The sequence below is a fragment of the Pyxicephalus adspersus genome, chromosome 5 (genome assembly GCF_032062135.1).
Source record: "Pyxicephalus adspersus chromosome 5, UCB_Pads_2.0, whole genome shotgun sequence".
NCBI lineage: Eukaryota > Metazoa > Chordata > Amphibia > Anura > Pyxicephalidae > Pyxicephalus > Pyxicephalus adspersus.
Window position 1 is genome coordinate 119,967,894 of NC_092862.1, and position 26,155 is coordinate 119,994,048.

Genomic DNA, 26,155 nt, shown 5'->3' on the forward strand with positions numbered 1-26,155 from the left:
CGGCAGATTTTCGCCCGATACCGATTATCGGGCGAGAAAAATTTGCCGTGTGTACGCAGCTTTACACATGATGTTTACTTCTGAGAGAAACCCTTAAGCAAGGTACAAACGTGCAATAACAGTCGTTAGAAAACGAACAAATAACCACAGATCAACAATTATTTTGTAATCTGTTCAAATATAATGGACCAGTAGTGTACACACACTGGATACAATCGTTTGAAATATGCAGGAAGTGACGTGTCCCGGGGAAAATGTACCACATCCACGATCACTGAACAACTGTACATCATCGCCCAAACAGACCTGCCAGGATGGTTGTTCATTGCCTGGGATATTCCTCGTTCATCAAGGTCATCGTGCACTTTTTTTTGTTAACGATTGGTCGCTAATTTTTCGTTTCCAACCACAATTATTGCATGTGGGTATGTAGCCTTACTTTTTTTTTTGCAAATAGTCATTATAATCTTACAAACAAAACACAGACCAACTTTAAATAATATGTGTGTTAATACAATTCTAAAATATATAAGTTAGCATAATACAGTCCAATTCTCTTCTGCATATTCAATGGATACTTGAGTTTTGAGACTGTTTACTCTATGGTCTCTCCTGACGAAGTTTGCCCCTGAAAGATGATTTGTTTTGTTGCCTATTCTATATCATAAGACTTGCAAGGCAGGAGACCCCAAACCACCGGGCTGAACAGGGCCACAGCCCTCCTTGTCGGTAGCAGTCTCTGCTGTGACAGGAAGGTAATTCAGTAATTCATTTTCTTTAAGCAGTTCACCTAGGTTTAAAATTCCCTACTTAAAAAAAAAAAAAAGCACACAACAAACTTTGCTGAATTAATATTGCAACAGAGCTGCAAAACATTAGCATTAGGAAAATGTTAGCACCATCAATGTACCCTAACTGCAGACTTTAGAAGAAAAAAAAAAGTTTACAGCTGAAAGGCTGCTGCTGCTTCACCTGCCAAATCCTTGTCAGGTCTTTTATGACGCATGAGTCATGTATCTACCAGGAGTCATAACTGTTAAGTTAATTAGATCCCCCAGATTAATATGCTTAGCTCAGATCAGCGTTGATTTTTCTAACCATTTAACAATGTCCCAAAACAGATGTGCAGCCCAGCAAACACACTTCGCCTTCATGTTTACAAAGTGTGATGACATTTTTACAATTATGCATAATCTACTCAGCCAGTATTAAGAGACATAATAATTCTTTGCCATCTGCTTTTTAATTTTGCATTCGCTTCTTCTGCACGTTAAACTAATAATTTTTTTTTTCCTCCCTTGTACAAAGCTGGCATGGGAATGGGGTTTACAAAGAACACAATTGAGCTTTCTATGCAGCGACAAAAATAATTAGGAATCATATAAAAGAGAACTTCAGTCAAAAAAAGGAATTCTAACAATTACAGTAAAAATATGAATAGGAAATATTCTGTACCAATCCTTTTTCATTAACTTTCAAAATATGTGTCAATTTCAGCCTATAGGAAATGTCAAATAGCAGGATAAATGCAAACAAATAGCAAATGAGACAAAGCCATACAGAGCGGGAAACATTTTTCCATAGCAGCATTTCTCTTCCCATGGTCCATGCCCACCTGAAAAGAAAACTCTGCTTTATCAGTTAAGTGGGATATTGTTCTAACATAGAAAACAAATCTTACCAGCCAGGTCATATGGAGGCAAGGTGTTTACAGTTTATGGGGCGCCCAACCGGCCCTCTTAATCCTAAATAGTTCCAAGGACTTACTCCACTTTACCAGCCCTCCCTGCACTGCATTGTCTAACATGTCCGGTTGATATGTCCGTAAATAAATGAAATGAGAAAGAAAGACGACACGCATCACATTACCATGGAGATTTCATGAAGAATAAGTGTTTATATGGGGGAATTTATGATTTTATTCAGGATGTCACTGTGGTTTTATGTATCCAGTTTCGATCCAATAGAAAGATCATAACAATGTTATTCTAACACTACCTACAAAGAGGTATTTTTGGTTTAAATTGGAATTAAAGTTCCACATTGAGAACTGGCAATCAGGCAGGTTTTTACTGAATAAATAAAGAGAGGCAATGTCCCTTCTGCAATAACTATTCCTACCTGCCTGATCACTGTCAGCTTTCAATTTTTTGCCGAGCTGTGCATTGTGCAGCATGTTGCCAGGTTTCTGGTGTGGAAGGTTTTGAAGAGGTGGAGTGCATGCCCTTGTAACAACCTATTGTCTTGTTAATAGATTAACCTAGAGATGGCAGTGCCAGAAAACAGGGAACCCTTGGACTGCCTAGCTTGGCCTTGGGGCACTGAGCAGCTACAGAACAATGGCAGGCGGGTCCTGGTGAATGCCAGAATGAAAATTCAAGTCTTTCAACAGGTAGACCAAAGACTGGAGTGCACCTTTAGCTGTATAGAATTAACAATGCACACTGACAACGAATACACGCCTGCATGTCATTAAACATCCTAAAATCACGCCCCATGACAAAGGTTATGCTTTTTACATGCATTTTTTATGTTCACAAGAGGGCAGCTGAAATTTACAGCAAAGTGCCTACGTACCAATTAAAAGTTAAGCTAAGTAGACAAGAGGGATTGTTAGATTAGCCTCAGCTCTTTGGTTCATCTGACATTTTAGAGCCTAGCTAAATGATCTGAGAATATGACTGCACCTAATAAGACAACAAAACTGTGAAGCATATGATTGGGCTGTTTTGCTTCCAGCTTCACCTACCTCTCCCTCCTTTAACCTTTATGTCTCTCACATGAATGAACACTGCGCCTGCTCTGACCTTTACACAGGGAACCATCCACCAAACAGCTCTGCTTGAAACAGAAAACAAATTGTGTCACAATCTGATGTGACGGATTCCGCTGTTCTTGTCAAGTATTCTGCTTCAGCTATTCTTGTTCTCCCATCAACAAAGTGCTTGGATTAACGTTTGCAAGCTAGTTCGACCTGGACTAAAGTTAAGTAAAAGTGTGTGGGGTGAGGGGGGGGGGGGCATGTTCCCCTAAAAACTGTGTTATGGAGATATAATAAAGGGATGTCATTCTGCAGGTCAAATGCTGCCCCAACGGGATAGGAAGTACCCAAGGGAGCTGTGGAAATGAAGAAGACTGGCAGCATCGAAATTAAATGAGACTGCATTGTGCATTGATGAAGCGAAGCAAAGAAAGCATAAAGGTGTGATATTCAACATAGGTTAATACATACTTTACACACCCAGCACTGTGCAAAAAAACATGTAAAGTGTAAAGAAAAATGTAAAGCCCCATATAGATGCTGGAATTTTTTTAGAATCTCTGAAATGGCCATCAGTTTGGATGAATAGGGCGATATCCTAAGTAGTAAAACTGAATCACAAATACTCCATATCACAGGAAGATTTAACAATATACCAAACAATCCATGCAAAATGTTAGCAATTTTTTACTATCCTCCATAATAAAGGGAGCAAGAGTAATTAAAACAGTAATGTTTAAAGGCATTTAAAGATTCTCATTTCCAATGCATCTACTCTATAAACAAAATGTTCATACATGGCCTGCTCAGACACCTTTTATTTGTTTTTGTAAAATGTAGATTAAAAATGGCTGCAGGTGCTCAGCTTTATGTTTGTATAAAGAAATTGTATCACCATTTTGAGCCATGGGGAATCAAAAAACAAAATTACAGGTAATTGCCAGAATGTAAACCTTAAAGCTTAATTTACAGTCTTGTACATTTGTGCAGGCTCCTTTCTTGTACTGAAATCACTGGCCTGATTACTTATGTATCCTGGCCCTATGCATAATGAAAAACCTTCCCCACTAGGAAGGAGGACAGGATGGGAAGCAAACACATACACACATACATATATATCTCATTAAAATCATAGGAAGCATTTTCCTATTTCCAACACTCCCCCAGCAAGGTATACATGCGAATACTGCAGTAATCCTAAACCTAATGTGCTCTCCTGAATTCCTAACAGAGTCTTCTGGAATATGCAAGACACCTGACCATTCTACATTCTTTAACAACACGTTACTTTAAATTACCTTTTAAAAAAGCCATTTTTACAATATATAGTACATTATATATAATTCCATATTCTGATAAAAAACATTGGGTCCTCCAAAGTATTAACTATAATATGGATTTATATTTATCTTACACTAATATTGCATAGTGGGCATTTTTGCAACGGAAATAATACTTTTGTTTTTCTCTAATGTGCAATGCTATGTTAAATGTAATTAAACGCAACAATTTCAAATCACTTGAAACAATAACCCTATTTATTTAAAAATGGTTCAAAGACAACATATCCGAAGTTGAAACTGATAATTTTTCTTTGGGAACTTGGGAGGTCAAATGCCATTATTTAGAAAGGGAAGTCCTAGTGTGAGATCCTTCTTGCGGATCCCACACTACAGAGCCATGCTTTTGCAAATACATGCAGAATGCAGTTTGGCATGCTCGAGCAGTTCTTTCGGGAAAAGAAGATGTAGATATTTTTTAGTTCTTTGGTTTTCTATGCTTAAATAGATGTGTAGAAGAAAACAAAACAAAACGAAACAAAGGATATTCCATTGGGTTTTAAAATATTCCCAGTAACCCCCACAACCCAATCCAATAATGAAAGAGATGAAAATGCAACAGGATTGAAACATGAAAAAAAAATTTCAAAAACAGTTTCTAGACTAAACTTCATGGTCAGGACGACATCTTTGCTGCAGAAATATATCTGCTCCCCCAGTACAATGTACATGAAAAAAATGACATGTTCAACACCTTGCAAACTAAATTGTTCTAGAATAAGAACCTGAAAATGTACAAACAGGGACATTAAATGCAATATGGTACCCATGTACTTTCTACAAAATTTTCTTTTAAAACATCTGTTCTACTAATGCTTGCAAAATGCTCATCTGTTTCCCTACCTGTTTAAATCACTGTAAATAGTTGTCTTGGCAAACTAAGCGCACTTAATGATTTGTGAAGCAAGCTTAGTTTCTAGAGAGTTCTGTGAATTTTTATAACCTGCTTTCTGACATGTGGGCTTTTCTGCTGCAGCTGGCAATACATTGAGAGTTTGCCAAAAGGTAGGAAGCCATTAAAAGGGATATAAAGCCTGACAGCACGTACGCTATTTATAATGGAAAGCAAGACAAAAAAAAGATTTGAATACTGATTACTTTTTTTTTTTAAATAAATAAAACTAGTAACATAAAACGTTTTTTTTTTTTCACTAATTCAGATCAGTAGTGGTCCAAAAGATTAACTTCTTTATGAATATATGATTATAATTAATCTCCTGTAAATTTTATGGGGTGATGGTTTGGGGTGTTAAAATGGGTAAATTTGGTTAGCTTTAGAGAGGGAACCACAGCAGTCCAGATTTAAAGACGTGAAAACAGGCCAATTGTACATTGATGACAGCTGAATCTTCAGTGAATGAGGACTCTCTGAAAGAAGCACCAACTAGGCAGAGCTATTGCGGCTCCTAAAACTAAACACAAGGTTTATATCGTAGCTGTGACCAAGCTTCAGACATTAAAATATACAAATAATTAAAACATTGCTGAGAAGCGGAAGGACCTGTAACGATACATGCCAGAAAATCTTCTGTGTACGAGTACCTGATGTCACTGTTCTTCAGGGAATTTCATGGCAGGCAGCTTTCCTGCTCCAAACAGCTATCAGCTATTAGAAACACTCCATGCCGTGTAAACTACAGGAACATTTGCATTGGCTGATGTGCTAGGTAGGGTCAGGAATGCAATTCCCAAACAGATTAGGGTTGTACAGTACAGGCAGAGAAGCCAAAGATGCTAGAAATCGAGATGCCAGACCAAAAGCGAGGAGGAATTGATAAGAAATCGTGTAAAAAATTGTGTAAAATAATATTGATCCCAAACCATTTCAGTTTCCCTTTTATTAAAGAAAAGTCTGCTAATTCTCTATATATTTAAACTTTTTCAGCTACCCCTAAGGTACATGCTTACTTCCTCTGTGGCCTTACAGCATTGTACACATTCCAGCTGGTGAAAAGTCATTGGGTGGCTTTCTGAAGATGTGCACAGAATGTCTTATTCAACATTACGGATTTGAGAGGGCAGACAAAGGAAGCTCACACTATACTTTACCTGTAAAGGCTTTTTTCACATTGATGCCATGCGGCCACGGTTTCCTCATGCTGAAGAACTGCTGCCTTGAGAATGAATGGGGGTAGCATGAAGAAAGTGACCGATAAGCTGGGAAAGTGCCAGCCACCAGAAGCTGTGCGGGATCTTTTGATGTTTTTACTTTGTGCAACTCTCTTAAAAATTGCTTTGATATTTTGATCAATTATAAAGCTGTAGCTAAAAGTTTCAATCGTGCCTACATAATCAGCAAAATGTACCCAGGATTAGGGAAAGGTTTGTGACCATGAGTTCACATATTCATATTATGCAATGAATTCTGAGGAATCAAAATATTGAATGCAGACTTATAAATATGGGTGTACTACTACCCAATGACAGAAACCACAAGCTCCAAATGCTTTCTGTAGAGGTCTACTTTTAAAGTATTGTTAGGTTATCTTGTTCGCACTTCATGGTTACAACTATCTACCGGTTTCCAGTGATTAAAGTTGGTAACAATTAAGTTTGAAAACAACCAACTGCAAAAAAATGCACAAAGAATATTCTGCCGATTCTGTATGCTTGTTTATCATTTATAGTGTGCCTGCTATAAGTGTGCCCACATACCAAGGGTCTGCTATGAACCTATGACACATGATTATCATTCAATCTTACTGTGTAGGTTTATATACTTAGGAACACAAAGAGAAGATATATATATATCTTTTCTTAAAGAAAACTTCCCCACTGTCTTAAAATCTACCAGCTATCTGGGTTTTTCATCATTACGAGTTGAGAAAATATGCGACCAAATTATACTCCAAGTATTTTCTCAACACAGAAATGACTCATATTTAGATTCTCAGAAAAAGCATTTCCTTATGGTTGATTATCAGTAAATGTTCAATCAGTGGTACTGGGGGAAAAAACCCTGCCTTCTTGCCCAACACACTTTATATATTTATTGACGTTCAAAGTATTTATATATTTTCAAATTTTGGATAAAATGTGTCTATGCTGCCTGTGGCATTTAATCTTTCTTTTATCTTTGTAGAGTTTTGTTTGAGACATGTATAGTTTCTAGCTGAATAGGCCTTTATGTATAATCAGTGGTTGGCTGAACAGGAAAACGAGGAGATATGATGGAAACGTTCTCCCAATATGCTTATCAAGAACCTTGTAATCAAAGTTTAAAAAAAATGAATTCATGGAAACCATATTGTTATCTTTACATTGTATGATTTTGTTTTCACCATTACATTTTGTGTTGTGAACCCACTTAAGGAGACGTGCACAGATGGATTGATTGTATGCTGTAGGTTTACTGTAGGTAGGTTTACTGTAAAAGCACTGCCGAGAAGTAGAAGTTGGGTTATGTTTGTACCTAAAATTACTGGCTATGCTTCAACCATTAAAAAAAATATATATTAATAAATAAATAATAAATTACAACTAAATTAGATTAAGGTGCTGTTACTAATAAAAGGATGCAGGCACTGTAAAACGTCTCATCCTCAATGTTTACTGCACCCAGTTCTCCCCCACCAAAAAGTGAATGGGCAAGTCTGTCAATTTTCAATTTTCTAATGTTGTTGAAACCATCTTGTTACCAAATTTACAGTATTGGCCCAAGTATGGTGCAAGATTTACAAGATGTATTAAGGTGTGTTAACAGTCCACATATTTTAGATGGGCTGCCTATGCAATTTGTTTCAATGGACAAAAATGTGTGTCACATCACATTGCCTTCTGGTGTAAATGAGCCCTGAACACATAGAAGTTTTAGGGGGGTTGGGTTTAGGCTACTGAGAAAGAATGTCGTTTATTGCCTTCTTTTTGAAATAGGAAGCAATTTCTCCACAATGTCTGAAGCTACTGAGATAGGTAAATCTCCTTTACGGTTTGTTAAAAATATCTAAATAATTGTCCACAGCCTGGCCACATTCATACTTTAGGGTATTTAAGTGCAACTGCTACGGGAAAACTTTGCACATTGCAAACATTTTAGCATTAGATTTTGCATATTATTATATTTACTGATAAAGTTTTTTCCTTTCTCAAAAAAAATTCAGAAGGTAATTGTCTTCATTAAAACCAGTCAATGCAACCTCAGTGTTGTAATGAGAAATACTGCATTTTTAAATATAAGCACTATACAGAACCCCCCCCCCTCACCCCAAACATGAGGAAATATTTTGGAATTAAGTTTCTGGGAAATATATGTATACATAAAACACCAGGCTTCTCCAGGTAGTCATAATGCATGCAGAGAATTTTTCTGACAATTTCAAATGTGTTCAGATTTAACTGGAATGGTATTTTAAAATGTTAGATCACAAATGTAGCAATTATGTAGTTTTATGTATTTTACAGGTATTTGAGAAATACATTTTTACATACATGTTTTTAAACACAGCTTCCCCCAAGTGATCATTGGATATTATAAAATAAACAATATAAAGTGAAGAAGCACCAGATAATCTTATCGTTCTTAAAGTTTATGCAGCTTTATTGCCATTTGCATTTGAAAAAATATAGATGCAACAATCACTCACTTCTGTGCTCCCTGAGACAATCGCTTTGTCCACATCGACCAGCTCCTGATCTGCAGTTTGGTGCACACATGGTGACCACTCGGCACAGCGGTGATGAGCCCAACAGTGACCTGGAGGATGGGAGGGAAAATTTAATTTTATTGAATGTATTTAACTGTATTATTTGAATTTTATTTAACCACCTGGGTGTTTCACTGATGTCTAGATTTCAGTACCAAAAGCGGTACACTGTTTTTCATGAAATTTTTTTTTTGTAGACCTGTAATTTACAGAAATATGTCCGAACAAGGGTCTAGTAGATATCATGAATATAAAAAAAGTTTGAAACACACAATCATGTAAAAAAAAAAAATTATTTTTAATAAAATTAAATAACAAACACAAAACTCAGCTTATACAAGAATACATAAATAAATCAAAAATACTGAAAATGCAATAATTCAGTATATTGTATAGTATTATATTTTTCTAAAACACCTCCCTAGTGTCCGTCACATACCTATAGACAAAACCACATAAATATATTTTGTATTATTTTGTATTGGATACAGGACTTTGTACTGAATCCAATACAAAATATTTGAATTTCCCGCTACGACCCCCGTCGGCGGGCGCCTGCACTGACATCATCAGGAATCGCCGAGGGACGCGTACGTGAACCCCGGGTGTTATAATCCTTTCCGAACTTCCATGCAAAAAGTGTTGAATTTTTTGCATGGAAATTTATTTTAGATTGTAGGCAATAATTCACCGAATTACTCAATAACTACTTATAATTCACCGAATTACCGCATAACTCACTGAAATATGTCCAAAATTTTATAAATTTAATAAAAAATTTTTTTTATAAAACATAAAAAATCTTTAAAAAAAAAAAAATAGTGTATAATGTAATGTACCTGTACAGTAGCTTATATAATATATATATAATACAATTATATATATATTATATAAAGATTTCTTTGTATTGGGCTCAATACAGCTTTTTTGTATTGAGTTCAATGCAAAGTAATTTGAATTTCCCGCCCCGACTCCCGCACAAACGCATGCAGCGACGTCACCAGGAAACCCCGGAGATTGTCACTGCACACGCCAGATGAAGAAAGAAGAGGACAGGCGTGTCTGGAGGAGCCGCGGGGACAGGGTAAGTATTTTTTTCAGTTGTAATCCGATTGTCATACAATGTTGCAGGGTTCTCCTCAGGCCCTTTTAGCTGGGTGCACCACCCGGCACTTTTCAGCACCCACCCGGCTGTTTTTGGGTGGTTACTGAAGAGTTTGGTCACAATACAGGGGCTGCCATCCGCCTACAATTTCTTACCACCCGGCTTAAAAAAAATTCTGGGTTGAGCACTGTGTTGTATGACAATCGGATTGCAATGTCACACTTGTTTATACTTTTAGTTACCCCGACCTTGGTTTGGGGTAAACGATAGTAGCATGTTTACTTACCCCGAACCAAGGTCCGGCTAACCGCCCAGGTGGTTAATTGTAATGAATGTAATATAACGTAATATATTACTCAACCACACAAAAATAAGAAATCTATTAACCTCCTCTCTGATCCCTTAGTCAGCTTTATTGAAACTTCCTTCCTGGGACTTAAAATATGCGACTACCCTACTGGGATGTTTTATTTTTTTTTTTTTGCCATCACAATATCTTGACCAACACAGTAAAATTTGTCTTTTTCCTATGGGGTAACCAATGTGTGTGGGCAGCTGTCTGCTTAAGTTTCCAAAAGACACCAATGTAGAGCCGGCTTCACCTATTCATTGAGCCCAGTTACTGCTACGGGAATCACAACTGGGCATTTAGAATGAAAAACGGGAACATATAGGTGAATACAGAAATCAATTAAATTATTGAAATTAGGCTAAATAAACCTGAAATCTGAGTCGCATCACATTCTGAGAAATTAAATTCCAGGTGTATGGCTAGAATAGAAGCGAACAAGGGAGACACTGCTACCTAAACAGCGTTTGTTCCCTAATAACAATTAGCTGATATAAATATACCCCATTGTGAACTTAAGCAACTGGGCCCAACATTCGCTATTACACAAACAAGCTTTTATTAATTGGCAAATAGTTGTTAAAGGGGGGACTGTTCCCCTCCAGTGATGGTATACAAGTGTATGCGGCTAAATATCTATCCCAGCAACTACTACTACTTTTGTGACAATGGCAAAGAAAAAGGAGGCAGAAAAGTCTCCATTTATCAGTTTTTTGTTTTTTTTTTAAGTATTTTTTTTTTTTCATTAGTTTTTGTTTTAATCTCTAAGTTTTACAGTATACTTGTCAAAAATGGCAATTTATTAATAACTACAGGAAATGTGGTGCTTTTAGAAAACTATACCATTCCAACATACAATGTTAATATGAATGTAAGCAATAAGCACGACTGCCTTGGATAAGACATTTTACAAATCACCTGCAATTGATCCAATACACCAAACAGAACAGGTAATTTATTTATATTGTAAGGAAATAATATTCTTACCTGTTGGCTCAAACAAGGACTGGATATGAACATCATCGGGCAGGCCAACTTGACACAGTTCGTCCCAAAATTTACTGCCCTGTTCCTCGGGTGCTGTTTGGGTTCCCACGCTTGCATATGAGACATTGTGTTGTGGAGAGTTTATTCTGTGGAAAAGAAGCATTAAAAATACTTAAAAAGTCATATAGACATGAAATGTAATGTGCTCTAAAACATAGGTTAAAACAATGAGGTATGCCAACATGACCTGCTGAAAGGACTTAAAGCTGAAATCTATTGAACATATAAAAATACTTTAAAACAAGAAACAAAAACAGGCAACACTAACACAATATAACACCAAGTCAATAAAACTTCTGGGAGATCAAGATCTCTAGTTAGGAAGTGTAAGGGATTGTAAATCAATTTCACCTGCTTTAGCTCACATGAAAGCAATTGGTGGGCAGGAGGGCCAACAGCAAGACAACAACCAAAGAGGAAATGGTTTTAGCACAGACTAACGAGGCAGGATAATGAGGCAGAACCTACAGTCCACTCATTCCGAACACGTAATCCAGATCCCCCAGGAGGGCCAAATCATATGTGGCATTGTAAGAATAATTGTTGTGTCCCCCAAGACAGTCTCAAGAACATGGAGGAGATACCAGGAAATGGATCTTTACACAAGGAAATTTGGAAAGCAACAACCCTGCAGCAGGACTATTATTTTAGGATGAACAAGAGGAGCACTGCTAGAGCTGTACAAGAACACCACCAGTGAGCTATTTGTAACCATATTTCTGTGGGCCCGACATCCTGCAGTGGGACCTGTACTCACAGCTTGGCACTATACATGACATGGCATGTGCTCGAGTGACATGTACCAAAGAACACCAGAAATGACAGGTTCATAATTAATGCCCTGTTCTCCTCCTCAAAGAGGAGAGAAAGTTTACACTGAACACATGTGACAGATGGAGATGCCGTGTTGAATGTTATGCAGTCTACAAAATTAACCTTTATGACCAGTAAGCAGTAGCTCCGTTGCATATTCTTGGAAAGCCACACAGACCTCCCCATCATGCCAGCTAATGGTACCCTGACTTGGATGGAATCCCTGAGCGTGCGGTCAGATTTTACCTGCTGCAGTGGGGCCTGAGTTCCCCATGGTGCAGGATAATGCCTGGCCAGTGTGCATAGGCAGGTCATGGATGATGAAGGAAGTGATGCCATTGACTGTGCTCATGTTCCTCAGACCTGAATCTAATAAAGACCTGCTGGACATTCTGTATCAGAGAATCCAACTGAAAAAAGCTACAAAGTCCGGTGCAGCTGCCAGTGATGGTGTGGCTATCAAGGTGCACTGCTCCTGAATTTCGAGCAGAGGTGTCACTCGTGTATCACTCACTATGTCTGCATGTACTATAGGGAGATAAAAGTTATGTTCCAGAGGGTGAAGCTATCAACCCTGTCACAACTATCCCTTCCTAGTCTTCAGCAGCAATGTCTGGGAGGGAAAGTATTAAGTATAAAAATGAGCATTTGGTTTAGTCAGAAAGGGTAATGGATTATTTCTACTGTGTCAGAAATAGCTACATACTAAAGATATTAAAGTATATATAACAAGATTCAAAATTCAACTATAAACTACAACCATAAACTCAGTTTATACTCAGGAGACACTTAAGAACTTGTTCTGGAACTGCATTTGTCTCTTTTTAACAAATGAGAGCTGCAAAAGACAAGCGGGTTTGTAAAACTTGAGTGCAGGACCATCCACTGGAGCCCAACAATAATGCAAACAAAAAGGATCAGTATATAGCAAACAACCAATCATAACCAACTCAAAAATACAACATAGTTTCAACATGTAAAAGTGTCTAAATGTATTTCCTTTTCAAATTAAAGTTTTGAAAATAACACACCATGGATATATTATTCCACATTCATTGTATTGACTACTGTTTTGAATGTTAGCAGCGATAACAGAATTTTATGTCCTAGATTTATACTCGAGTTAAACTACTTTTCCCCATTTTCAGGTAAAAGAAGGTACCCCTGTTTATATTCAATTATATATGGTATCTGGCTATGTTTTGCACACCAATAAGTAGGTAGGAATGATATTCGGGTAGGAATGAATATTCACTGATAGTCCACAGAGCAAGCAGAGAGAAGGGCAGAGACACACACAAACAAACTCTTCTGATCCTATAAAGCCATAAAACACAGCCAAAATAATTAGAGGACAAGACTATGTACAATACACACTTTTTGATCGGTGAACAAAAAGTTTTGTGTGTGCTTAGGTATGTACTGAACTGTTTAAATATGCCGACTAGTTCATATTAAAATGAAAAATCCCTATTTAAGAACCCTGAACAGCAATCAAGCGAGAGAAAGAAAAAAAAAAAAAAGGAATATTAAAATGCTTTTAGTGAGAAATCATGTCATTAATCAGCATTGCCATGCAGGGTTCAATTAAGAAGAAAATATTTGCTTGGAATTTCTGCCTTCCCGGCCGCAAGTTTATCAAGCTGTCAGATGCGGTTTGTCACTGTCACCACACCAGTCTGGGACACGGCTTGCTTCATTGGAGCCAAGACAAGATTACCCATCAAGCATGGCACATCGTGAGGAAAAAAATAAACAATCATTTTACAGAACAAGATAAATCGACAGGGCTAAAAGATAATAGGCTACTTTATGTGCTAGATAGAAATTAATTGGAACTTTTATTGCTTGGACAGTCTTCACAGCACAGCAAGACTGGAAAGACGTTCATTCCACAAAGTGGCTATGACCAGGTGTGCTAGGAAAGAATTTGCAGGCTCTGCTAGGTACATGGCACAGTGAATGGCTGCAGACATGGTTAACATTAGACCTCTTGCTCTGTAATGGAAAATAACTATTGCATCAAACAGGAAAACAAAAGCTTCAGCAGGCTATAGTGGGATACTCAGGAGTGAACAAATTAACGAATTTACTTAAAGAGCCTAGCCAAAAAATCTAAAACTAAAAGTTTCTATTGTTGATTTTTATTTTTTTTATAGGTAAGAACATAAAACCATAAAACATACTGGGCTCCAAACTGTTCACACAAACCCTTAGACTGCGGCTCTGGAGCTTCTAAACTGAGCTCTTCTTCAATGTGGTTGGGTTTAGTACATCAGAATCACACAATTCAGCTTAAAAAGATATCAGTAATTTTCAGAATAATCATATTTACAGTAGAAGAGATTTGTACATATGTATGTATGCTATTCATATGAGAGCCCTCTAGTAAACTCCCATAGAATTAAATACTCCAGGGAAAGATACATTTTTTATCTGCATTTTCTGTATCTTGAAAAACATCATTATAAATGTCCCAATTGCTGGGTTATAAGCAGATGTGGTGCATGCCCGATCTGCTGCACAAATTAGTTAGAAATGTTGCCTTCCTTGCCACACTGAATTCCCTAGTATTTTGTGGAACACTTGGGGAAATTGCCAGCTAATTGTTCAGGCTATTTAAAATCCAGGAGGAATTTAGAGGAAATGGAGGGTGCCTTATAGCAATAAAGCTTTCATTAACAAATTTGCATGAATAGTTTCTGACTGGTATAAGATGCAAATAATGAGCTTTACTTGAATACCACAGCTTGTAATTATATATTTTTTGTTACTATTTATTAATGCCTGTGTTGATTTTCTGAACAAAAATAAATATACCAAATCGTTACCCTTCTGCAGGGAGGAGGATGTTAAAAGGGATGGCTACTCAGAGTTGGCTCCTTCTCGGCCACGCCACTGTGATTGGAAGAAGCAGCTCTAATGGAGGAGCTGGAAGTTAATTCTGCTCAGGCAGCCAAAAGGGAAGCCAGGATGCACCGGGTATCCTGGAATCATAAACTGAGCTGGGCGTCTCTGCGTTTTGACAGAAGAAAAAAGCAATCAGACAGGTGAGTGAGTTTTATTGCAGAAGTACCATTGCCTGTCCTCTCTGCAATAAAGACCTGGCTGGATCACAAATTTAAAGTTCTGCTATAAAGAATCGCGTATGGACAATTTTGAGTAGCATAGTCAATGTTTCGCGGGCGGACACAACATTGGGAGTTCACATTCTTGGCAACCATCTTCTGAACATATTTTACTAAACAATTGGGGATTTTACTGCACTTGTGCATATTATATTACCCTAAATATACTGTGTGTAAATTATACTATGTTACTTTGTACATTAAAAAAATCTTGCTTAATTGTAAGAGATTTAATTTAATGAGAGATTTTTATAACAAAAAAGGTTTACCATTTCTGTCTATAGATCAAACCTAACTTGCCATTAACAACACACAACAGAACTACTATTTAAAATCATAGTGTCCTATTTGGGAAGACACCACAAAGGTCAATGAAACAAATCACATACACACCACAGTCACAAAACAGCCAGGTATAGATCATCAGTTATAGACCTGAACTGCTACGGGTTACAGAATGTCACACAGTACTATAACTTTCTGTATACACTTACTGAACAAGCTAGAGCACTTGGATTATAGACAAAGCAGACAATTCTATAAACACATCTGTGAGTTGTTTGCCAATCCTTACCCTTGAGATATCCTTACTATGAGATGTAGCTGTCACTGGCAGTCAAGGGGTGAAACCTAAACAAAAGTAGGCGTTCCATGCAGGACTTGGTGAAGCTTTCCTCTTTGTTATTGTTGTCTTCCACTTCCCTTCTGATCATGACCCTGGCTCCCTGCCACCTTGCTAGCCAATCAGATTTGTGCAGCACAAGAGAGGCTCAGTGCTGAGTTTTGGCCACTGGCCACAGCAGAACTGCGAGAGATTACATCAGCAGCACACGGGGACACTAGAGCTGTTCCAAGATAAATCAATTTGGCTCCTTACAGAGAGGCTCCAGGCAGCTGTCATCATGAGGGACAGCGGCAAAAACCACTTCATCCCAAAATGTGCCAGGGACACTGTGCTTACATTTAAGCCTACACCAAGGCAACTAGACAAACGGGAATGGTTCTTGCATTCAGAGAGATCTTAAGGTGAAAGAGGAAATTCAGTTATATGCACCTGTAACAAGCATTCTGGGCAGAGAGATAGAAAACCATTCAGACAACAACAAATTTTGCTGGACGTTGCTACTCGGTTGCATTGGACAGAGGTTTCAGCTATCAGCCAATGCTCCAGCTAGTAACCTGCTGATTACCAATTTATTGGGTTGGGGTGTCTCACCAGATCTGTGTAAATTACTGACACCACCATTTTTCTGTTGACTATTTGACTGCACGGTTATATTTTGATGCACAATGGTTTTAACATTGTCTATGTGACAACATATACTTTATCAAGAGTTTAAGCATTTTTTTCACCTTCGATGTTCTTTGGTTAGTAAATACTGAGATTGAAGGACCTTTACCAAACATCTCAGTGGAGTTGTTGGGCTACAAAAAAGCCACAAGATAAATGGCCTTCCTATAATTGCTGCAGCTATGTGACAATACCTAAAGTAATGCTTGAGAGTAAACTATTTGGAGATGCTGGCACACGCGGGCACATGTTTACACAAAGGATTAAAGATTTTAAGCAATTATTTGATTGTATGTAGTAATAAAAATGCACTGAAAATCATCAAATGGTCCCAAAGTTCCACAACACTCAAAAATGTCACCTTGTAAATCAGACATTAAAGAAAAACTGACGTCCATCAAAAAACAGCAAAAATCTGTGAGGACTGCCTGAACCACGGCCAGTTAACAATTTTATCTTTTTCATGCATCTAGTAGGATATACCAGACTTTCAAACGACTTGTCAGAATTATGTCCACCATCTAACTCTTTCCTCTGTGGTCCTTTTATTCAATGGATTTCAGCTCCAAATTAAATATTTATGGCTGTCCATGGTATTCTGCATGCAAATACAGCCTAATGGGAAACACCTATTTCCCCAGGCTGATATTTTGATATCTCCTCCTAGGAGCCAGCCCGCTGCTTGCAACAGAGTAAAAGGCATAACGGGCATATGTAAGGTATGCACAGCATCCTGCAAGTTATTCCCACCAGCCACGACTTGTCTGTATTGCTTGGTCTAAAAAAAAAAAAAAAAAACTGGGCTAAAAGGGCTGTACTACAAGGACAGGACCACAAAGCACCTCTTCTTCAATACACAGCAAGGTGGGTTTTGAGTACTTCATAGAAGACAACTTGGAAAGCCAATTACAACAATGGAGATTTCAGTTCAGTACACAGGAAAGTTACTTGATCCCAATCAGGTGTTTTACGTCTGAAAAAAACAAATGCATTACGTCCAAGGGCTGCTCAGCTAAAATAGTGACACTTTAGTTTAGATATATACTTTATGGATTTATTCACATTTCTCCCTGAACATCAATGGGAGTTGTATTTTTGCAAATATGTGAATTGCATTAAAACAGCCCATTCACAGACTCGGAGGCAGTTTTGTTTAGGTCAACCAGATCTCAGGTATCTCTTTTTATGGAGGATTGAAAAATGAACGCAAGAATCTTAATCAAGCGGGCCAGAAAGACGATGTGTGTGATATATGAGCCCGATAGTACAAGTGGCATGCAATAAACCATAACACACTGAGATCAGATTTCCGATTCATTAACAATAGGCTTTCCCAGTGACAAAGTTGCATGATAATTACTTCCCAGCAAACGAAACTGTAGACAGAAATATCATTTGGGTAAATGCCTATTGTTGGATCAAACTGCATGAAGTGTAGATTGTAGTCTGCATACAGAGAAGTAGCATTTTATTATGCTCCCTTCAATTTTTTTTTTGGCATATGAGTTTTTTTTGGGGGGAAAATGCTTTATGCAATGCAACATTGTATGTTCAATACACTTTTTGGTGGCCCACACAAAAAAATTTGGACATTTGGAATTTTTATGTTTAATTAATAGTAAAACAAAAATAATCTTCTAATAAATTCTTTATGCTTTTATATTGTGCTAAATTCACAAACTGTATTGAAGACAGAAAACCAAGGGAGGCGCAGCATGACATCAGTGTACTTCTAGGTTGTGAGGCAAGTGTTGCCGAGTGGAATGCTTCAGTATTGTTTTCTCCATTACAACAGTAAATTATTTTATTTGTTTATTTATCGAAGCTCTTTTAGGTAAGTATGACCTTAACTGTGTATTTTCTTTACCCGTTATATTTATTGGCATTAAATGGTTTGACTTTGATAACTATCATTTCTTGTTTGGTCTTAAGCCGCATACATGCGTGGAATTATTGTTGTTGGAAAGGATTTTTCACGATCCTTTCCAACGACTAGCACTGCACGATGCATGAACGATGCTGTACATACATACATCACCGTTCTGCTTCCCCCCTTCCCTTGCATTAGGATCGTTAGTCGTCCATCATTCGTGGATCGGCCAGGACGGTCGTTCAGCACTGCTTTAGATTCAAATTAATAAACCCATATTGAGTGAGAAAAAGCAAATGAAAATTGCATTTCTTTAGTAATACCAATGCATTTATTTATCTTTTTAACAAAAATTCATAATAATAATCCGCAGTGGTCAGTGAGGTGGGAAAGGTTGGCGACCCATGCTTTAAAGTGTGCTCATGGACATTAAAGCAAGTTTACATTCTTGCGGGTGATCAAGTCATCGCCATTTTTTTCCATGGAAAACACACACAGACAATTGCAAAAGAGCTCTAGGTGTGCTTGAGGCCCAATAATGCATAAAAACTTTGTGTTTATCTAAACCATAAAAACAGACAAGCATTGATAATGTTTTTTTTTTTTTTTACAACCCATATCTGAGAACTTTTCTTCACTAAAAGAAATGAATGTGTTAGGTGAGTGAAGGCACTGAAGTTGTGTTTCTGTAGGTGGAGGGAAGCCCCATTACTGGTGCACAGCTACAGCTGTCACAGGGAGGTGCAATACAACCACCGGGTCCTACAGCCACCACCTCCGAAATACCCAGATCAGTTATATTGGAAATAACGCCTTTATCTGCTCTTCCCCTTTTTACTAAGCAGAACAAAACACAGTGCCATTTACCTAATCATCTGCTGAGAAAATGAGTATTTACCCAAGTCAATCCCGTGTGATAAATTTGTGTATGCTGCCGCTCCAGACTATGCACAGACACCAACAGAAAAAATGCCCCATGTGAGCTGCAGCCAAACACTATCTGACCTCATTCTTTCATTCTATTTTACACTTGACAAAGCTCATCTCACTATGAGCACTTTCCAAAAGTCTGCAGAATGCCATTGCACAAAACTAATATTTTATACTGCTACACTGGCTCCCTAAAGCTGTACTGCAGGTAGATATAATACAAAGTAATGTAGCTCTGTAATCATTACATCATTAAAAGATTTTTTTTTCAATGGAAGTAGTACAAGTATTTTAATAATAACCATGTATCAGGCTCTTTAATCATATCATAGAGCGCAAGAGAAAGCAGAGTGACTGATGAGCCCATCGTTGTGCTGCTTCTCCTTTCATTGTCAAGTCTCAGGCTGCAATTAGTCCAGGTTGACCTGGACTCAAATGGAAAAAGGTTGAATGAAGCAGGCTGTTGGAGCATATCCAGAAGCAGAAAAATACAGATGGGAAAATCTCTGGGGACATTTAATAAGATGTGCATGGGCAGCACAGTTTGCTCAAGGGTTAGCGCTCTGGCTTTTGTGGCACTAGGACGCAGGTTTGAATCCCAGTCAGGACACTATCAGCATTGAGTTTGCAAATTCTCCCCTTGTTTGTGTTTCCTTCCACATGCCAAAAACATGCAGTTAAGTTAATCTACTTTCACAAAAACAAAAAAGACTAAATTAATGATATATGACTATGGTAGGGACATTAGATTGTGGGCCCCTTTAAAGGACAGTAAAGCTGCGTACACACTTCCAATTTTTGTCGTTGGATAGGATCTTTCACGATCCTTTCCAACGACAAGGGAGTGCACGATGCATGAACGATGCTGTACATACAGCACCGTTCATGCTCTATGGAGAGGGGAGGGGGAGAGCGACGGAGCGGCACCCTGCTGCGCGCTCTCCCCTTCCCTTTCATTAGGATCGGCTGTCGTCCGTGGATCCGGCAGGTCCGTCGTCCGGACGATGGACGACACCGACTGTACACACGGCAGATTTTCGCCCGATAATTGGCCGATGCCGATTATCGGGCGATAAAAATCTGACGTGTGTACGTAGCTTAAGTGACATAACTATAGACTTTGTAAAGTGCAGAGTAATATGTCAGCCTATATAAATGCTGGCTAATAATAATTATAATAATAATATTGTTTTAAACCAACATATGTGGCAGAGAAGGGAACAATCTGTGTAGAATTAGCCTAATTGTGCTTTTCTTTCATTTATTTTTGACTGGTGCTCTGCTTTAACTTCTAGTAGTCTCCTCTTTGGATCATTGTATATTATTTACCTTTCATGAATTCTGATCATCTTTCCGTAATTACCTGCTATATGCCAACAGGAATCCAGCCTTGCTCTTCATTTTTATGTGCAAACTTTACAGTTTTCAAATCTTACTTCTCACCATTTCTGCCTTTTTCCCTCTACTCTTTCTGAGCAAAACATGGCTACGGCTAATAAATTTCAAAATCTTTTGCTCGGTATTTTCCTATTGCTTCATGTATATGAGTAAGTTAAAATCTTATTGCCACAGCCCCTGTACAGCACAGAGGAAGGTGTTGATACATAATCAATAGCATTATTAATGTGAAGCCCTAGGATTATATCTGCAAGCTAGAGCTATAATTCAACATCTGAAGGTTCAGAAATCTCTAAATCATAGACTATTTACACATATTGTTTTTTTTTTTTTTTTGTAGGAACCATGAAATATGGGAAATACTTTGTGTTTATAATCCTTTCTACTAAAGGATGTCCTGAAAATTGTGTATATTTTGGAGGAAAGTTTAAAGAAGTTTATAGCCAACTCAGTTTCATTAAATGGAATGTAACAATTGATAGTCACTTGATAAAGTAGTGAAGAAGTGTGTATACCAAGACTAGCACCACATTCAGACAAATATGAAAGTGAATAAGCTTCACATAAAGAAGTCTCACCCTTATCAGTCCTCTACTGCACACCTAATGACATATCGGGTGAGAAAGAAAAACCCTGACACTTGTTCTTGGCGATTCCCAACACCTCACCAATCCCTATGGTGAAGAGACTGATACAGCTGCCAAACACAAACCTCTCACATCTAAACCCAGTGGCTTCATGTTATCCCTCTGGGTTTTATTAGCAGGTGGTAGCCAGAGGCACACTTGAGTTTTGTATTGGCTGGATTCATCTCCTGGTGTGTATAGACTGGTTGAACTGCATTATTTACTAGACTGCAAGGAAAAAGTAGCATTGTTGCTTACTAGCCCAGTCTATATCAGCGGTGCACAACTTATTGGAATTAGAATCCTTGAGTTGCCCGATTTGCAATAAAATATAACCAGCTCCAACGCAATCCCAAACCTGCCATTTATGTATAAATGCAATCATATTTCATGAAATCCCATGAACTTTACAGAAATAGTAACACACGAGTAATAAAACAAGAAACTAACAGGTACAAGCACCCGGTATGTTGGATTGTAATTAGGAAACAAAAAAACATCAAAAGGCTTCATATAACCATGAAGGGGGAATAACCTTATATAACTCGCTACAGAGTCAACTAAGCCGTATTGCATGCCTTGCTTGTCATTCCCATCATGGTATGTGTAGTAGGAAACTATTCATATAGCAATCAATACATGTGTTATAGCTTTGTAAACTGATCCTTCTATATCAGCACTTTCTAATAAAATATGAAGACTGATGCAGAGATTTTCGATTGACCACCAAATAAAGAGCCCAATTGCCAAGAGACTACCAATCTGAGAGAGCCCCATTTTCCACAAACCAAAGAAGCCAATTACAGAGACCAAGTCTGAAGAGGCCTTACAGACATAATATATATCATATACACAGACAGAAATAGGAAAAATGATTGTTATGTGCAGATAAAACCCATAGAACAGATGCTGTTTACTCTCTTCATCTATTACTGCTCAAGGACTAGCTTTTTGTTATTCACTTTTTAACTATTGCAAAGAATGCATCTTTTACAGAGGGAAAAAAATAGAAAACCTGACCGAATGCTAAAAGGTAAATGTGCACATATATTACAGGAGTCTCGGAGGGTTTGAAGGATACCATGACAGTGTTCAACCCAGAAACTTTTAAGCTGGGTGGTAGCCCCTGTGTTGTTACCCAACTCTTCAGTAACCACTCAAAATCAGCCGGGTGTTTATTGAAAAGTGGCGAGTGGTGCTCCCATCTAAGAGGTCGGGGAGAACACTGCATGACTAAGATGCCAACATGGCAAGGCACAGGGGCTTCACAAATCCTGTCACGGGTGTTAATGGTGGAGGAAGACAAAGCATGTTTAATACTGAACAATTACCACAAAAAGGAAAAAAAATAATTAGTAATAAACACTGACTATTAAATACCTAGGCCACAGGCTCATAGACTTTTATTTCATATAAGGAATAGATTTATGTGTTTGTCTAAACACAGTGTTTACCAAACCCAGGACAATTTAGAGGAAAATTCTATTAACACCAAAATGATGGGCATCTCAAACAATAATAACCCAGTCTCGTTTTTGATCCGCAGTGCTCATTCCTACCATGTACACTACTAAATCTGCTATTGCAATCTGTATTCATTGTTTAAAACATATCACACATAACCTGGAATTGTACAATTTGTTTTTACCTAGATTGCAGTTCTTCTTGAATGTTTGAAATCTATGTCATGGAGCACATATGATATGAGGAAAACAATCCTACTAGACACCAAGAATGCACACTTTTAATGCAGATCTGCATGCACATTCCAAGACAGGGAATAAGCAAATAAAAACATTTGGCTCAGGTTCACCGAGAATCAGTATTTTCAGAATTAAATGACAGCAATGGTAGCCTCAATACACTTTGGTACAGGTTCTGCCAAAGCAAAGTACTTCACTGCACAAGAGCACCAACAAAACTGACCCATCAATATCTTTACATCGTTACAATCATACCAAATTTCCCACATGGCTGGAGACAAAAATCAAGATTGGGGGGTTTATATTCTGGCATATTCCTTTAAGAAGCTATGCAAATTAATTACAGTGTACACTTTGGAAAAGAAGCTCTGAATTTAAAAACTGCTGATGGAAGAATTTGAAACCGAAAGATGGAAGAAGGCATCCATTTCTCCAATTCCACTGTTTATAAACCAGAAGCTGGAACTCTGATACACTAAAATATCTCCAGAGAATGCAGGGGCTCAAACAATGTGAACTCCACAAGTACAGACCTTCCTGTTACTTTAATGTATCCCTCCACAGCAAACATCAGAGACTTAAATGTCTACCACAGCAAAGCTTGCATAACCTTTTAAGAGATCCTCACAAACTGAACTGACCAGAATCAGCAATTTTGCACACAAAACATTAACATTTTAGTATTCTAAATTAACTTGAATTTTGTTAGGGGGGGAAAACAACTTTTTTAGCAAATCCAGGCACCTCTGACTGCCAGGCGCATTGTTAGTATTTCAAAAAGTTAAAGATTGCAGAAAATATATATATTTTTTTTTTTTAAGGTAGACCTTTTCCGGCAGATGTGCAGTGATATAAGATGATCAGTGAGGCACAACTACAAAACAGCACCTGCATATGCAATAAGTGAATATGGTTGCCCCCATGTACATATACAAATATAAACTAAATTATGCATGAACACGATGAAAACATTATTTGCATTCAGGAAAATTTTTTATTATACAGTACTTCAAAATAAAAAATAAAAAAACTTGTAAAATTTTTAAGAAATATTTATTGAAATGTATAGCTTTTTTTAAAATAACTTTGAGGAATAAGCCAATAATAGTTTTATAAATATTTGTGGTGAAAACAAGAATGACCCTACCCCATTTATTAGTCCTGCGGTCATACTTACTTTCGATGCCCTCGTTTTGTGGTCTTTCCGGTGGCTTTGCAGGTCCCATCGCTGCCATCAGGATCTTTATTCTCAGTCAGTGTTTGCCACGGCAGGATAAAGTCTGCAGTTGGACTGAAACGTTTTAATTCCCCTTGCCCCAAGAGACTTCTTTCACCACAGTAACAGAACGCACAAAGTTGTTCACTGGAAAACAGAGAAACACATTTTAAGAAAAAAAAAACAAAAAAAACTTATATAAAGTGTACGTAAAAATAATTCAGGACAGAAAAATATCTGCTAATGTATCTGCCAGGAATGAACTAAAGATCCCAATCAGGAAGTCATTATTGGAGAAAGGAACAGGTGAAGCCCCTTCTGCAGTAATAACCCTGCTACCCACCTGATCACTCCGTGTATGCGGCAAATGCTGAGCTGCACATGAGCCGCTTTGTTTGCCATGAAACCTGGCAATCCCAGCTTTCCTTGCACATGCCAGGAATGAATGATCTCCCACATACCTGAGCGGGAGTTACATCATCTTAGGCCAGCAAATCAAAATGCCCAAAGCTGTTACATCATCTTAGCCCGGCAAATCAAAATAGCCAAAGCTCCTCTACAGAAAGGGAAGACTGAAGATGATGGCAGCACCCTGCCAGGACACAGGGAGAGGTGAGTAACGTGTTTAGTTCTGCTTTAAATATATTACTATGGGCTGACAACACACAGCATTTTTGTGATAGAATAGTGTCAGCAGACACAATGACAATGACACAACGAAAAAAAAAAACAAAAAAAAAAAAAAAAAAAAAAAAATCACAAGAAACCGTTTTTCCCCTTTAACTACATTTCCATTAAAAAGGTTCATTAAACAGAAAGATGTGTAAATTTGCAGAGATCCAGAATAACATAATATTAGTCACCGGTAAATGAGGCAGTAGCATTCAGTGCTGGCTCGGTGACCAGCATCGTGACTCATATGATATAAAACAAATCATTTGAGATGAAGAATAGTGATAGCACTGTAATTACTATTGATTTTTTATTGTTTTAGTGAGCACAGAAATATCTTTTTGTATGTACTGGGCAAGCAGCTATTGCTGCAACGCTCTGGCTCGCTGTGTAACGTTTAGGCCCAAATGACAATATCTCAGCCGGGAATTGCTGAAAGGAGACAAATATACTGAAAAATCTAGCAAATATAATGGCTCTGGGATTGGTAGGAAGAAATGATACCAAGACCTACCCACTACTGCATAGGGGCAGCACACAAGTGTACATAACAGATTTCCTAAACTACAACAAAACAAATTCTGTTCTTTTAAAACAAAGCACAATAAATAGAAAAGGTCAATGATGACCCGAGGGTTTGAGACCCCTACCAAATGGCAGAAAGACCATTATACTTATGGTGATTTTTCTTTTTTTAAAGAATGTAAAAGCTTCGGTATAAAAGATGCTGTAGTCTATAACAATGGTGTTTTTGTCTCTACCCTAATGGTACCTGTATTCCAGCCCCCATCATAGAATCCCCAGGTGAAATAATTAGTGTGGCCATGAAGCCATGCTTCTATCTAGAAAGTCATTCATTGCCAACTGCCACTGTTACTACTAGTCATGGTCAGACCAAGTGATCATTTATGAATCTCCCAGAATAATGAATTCAGATCCATCTGCAATCCAGCCAATTGCAAGTTGTGCAAATTCTCTGCATGTTAGGAAAAACTGTATGTGTATATTTGGGTGATCAAAAAAAAATTGCAATTCAGCATGTCACTGGATTTCCAAACCACCGTTTCCATCACTAATCATTATTTTATAATTAGCAGTGGTTTAGGTGTTTTTGTAACTCCCAAGAATTACAATAATGTGAATTGGACCAAAAAGTTCTCACATAAACCTATTTAACACTCTGAACTTTCACCTGCTCTAAATAGCAAGCAATTCATTACTGATGTATTTTCAGGTGATAGGCTCACGTTCGCTTTGATAGCA

At 37.7% G+C, this 26,155-nt stretch overlaps 1 protein-coding gene across 1 annotated transcript in view; it reads right to left on the bottom strand.

Annotated features, from left to right (window-relative positions):
• KMT2C (lysine methyltransferase 2C) overlaps positions 1 to 26,155 on the bottom strand; it is a gene marked incomplete in the record, with an annotated part of 134,348 nt that overhangs the window by 71,716 nt on the left and 36,477 nt on the right. The window contains 3 exon segments of the mRNA XM_072413394.1: positions 8,685 to 8,794; positions 11,186 to 11,331; positions 24,182 to 24,367. Coding sequence (XP_072269495.1) covers positions 8,685 to 8,794; positions 11,186 to 11,331; positions 24,182 to 24,367 — 442 coding nt within the window.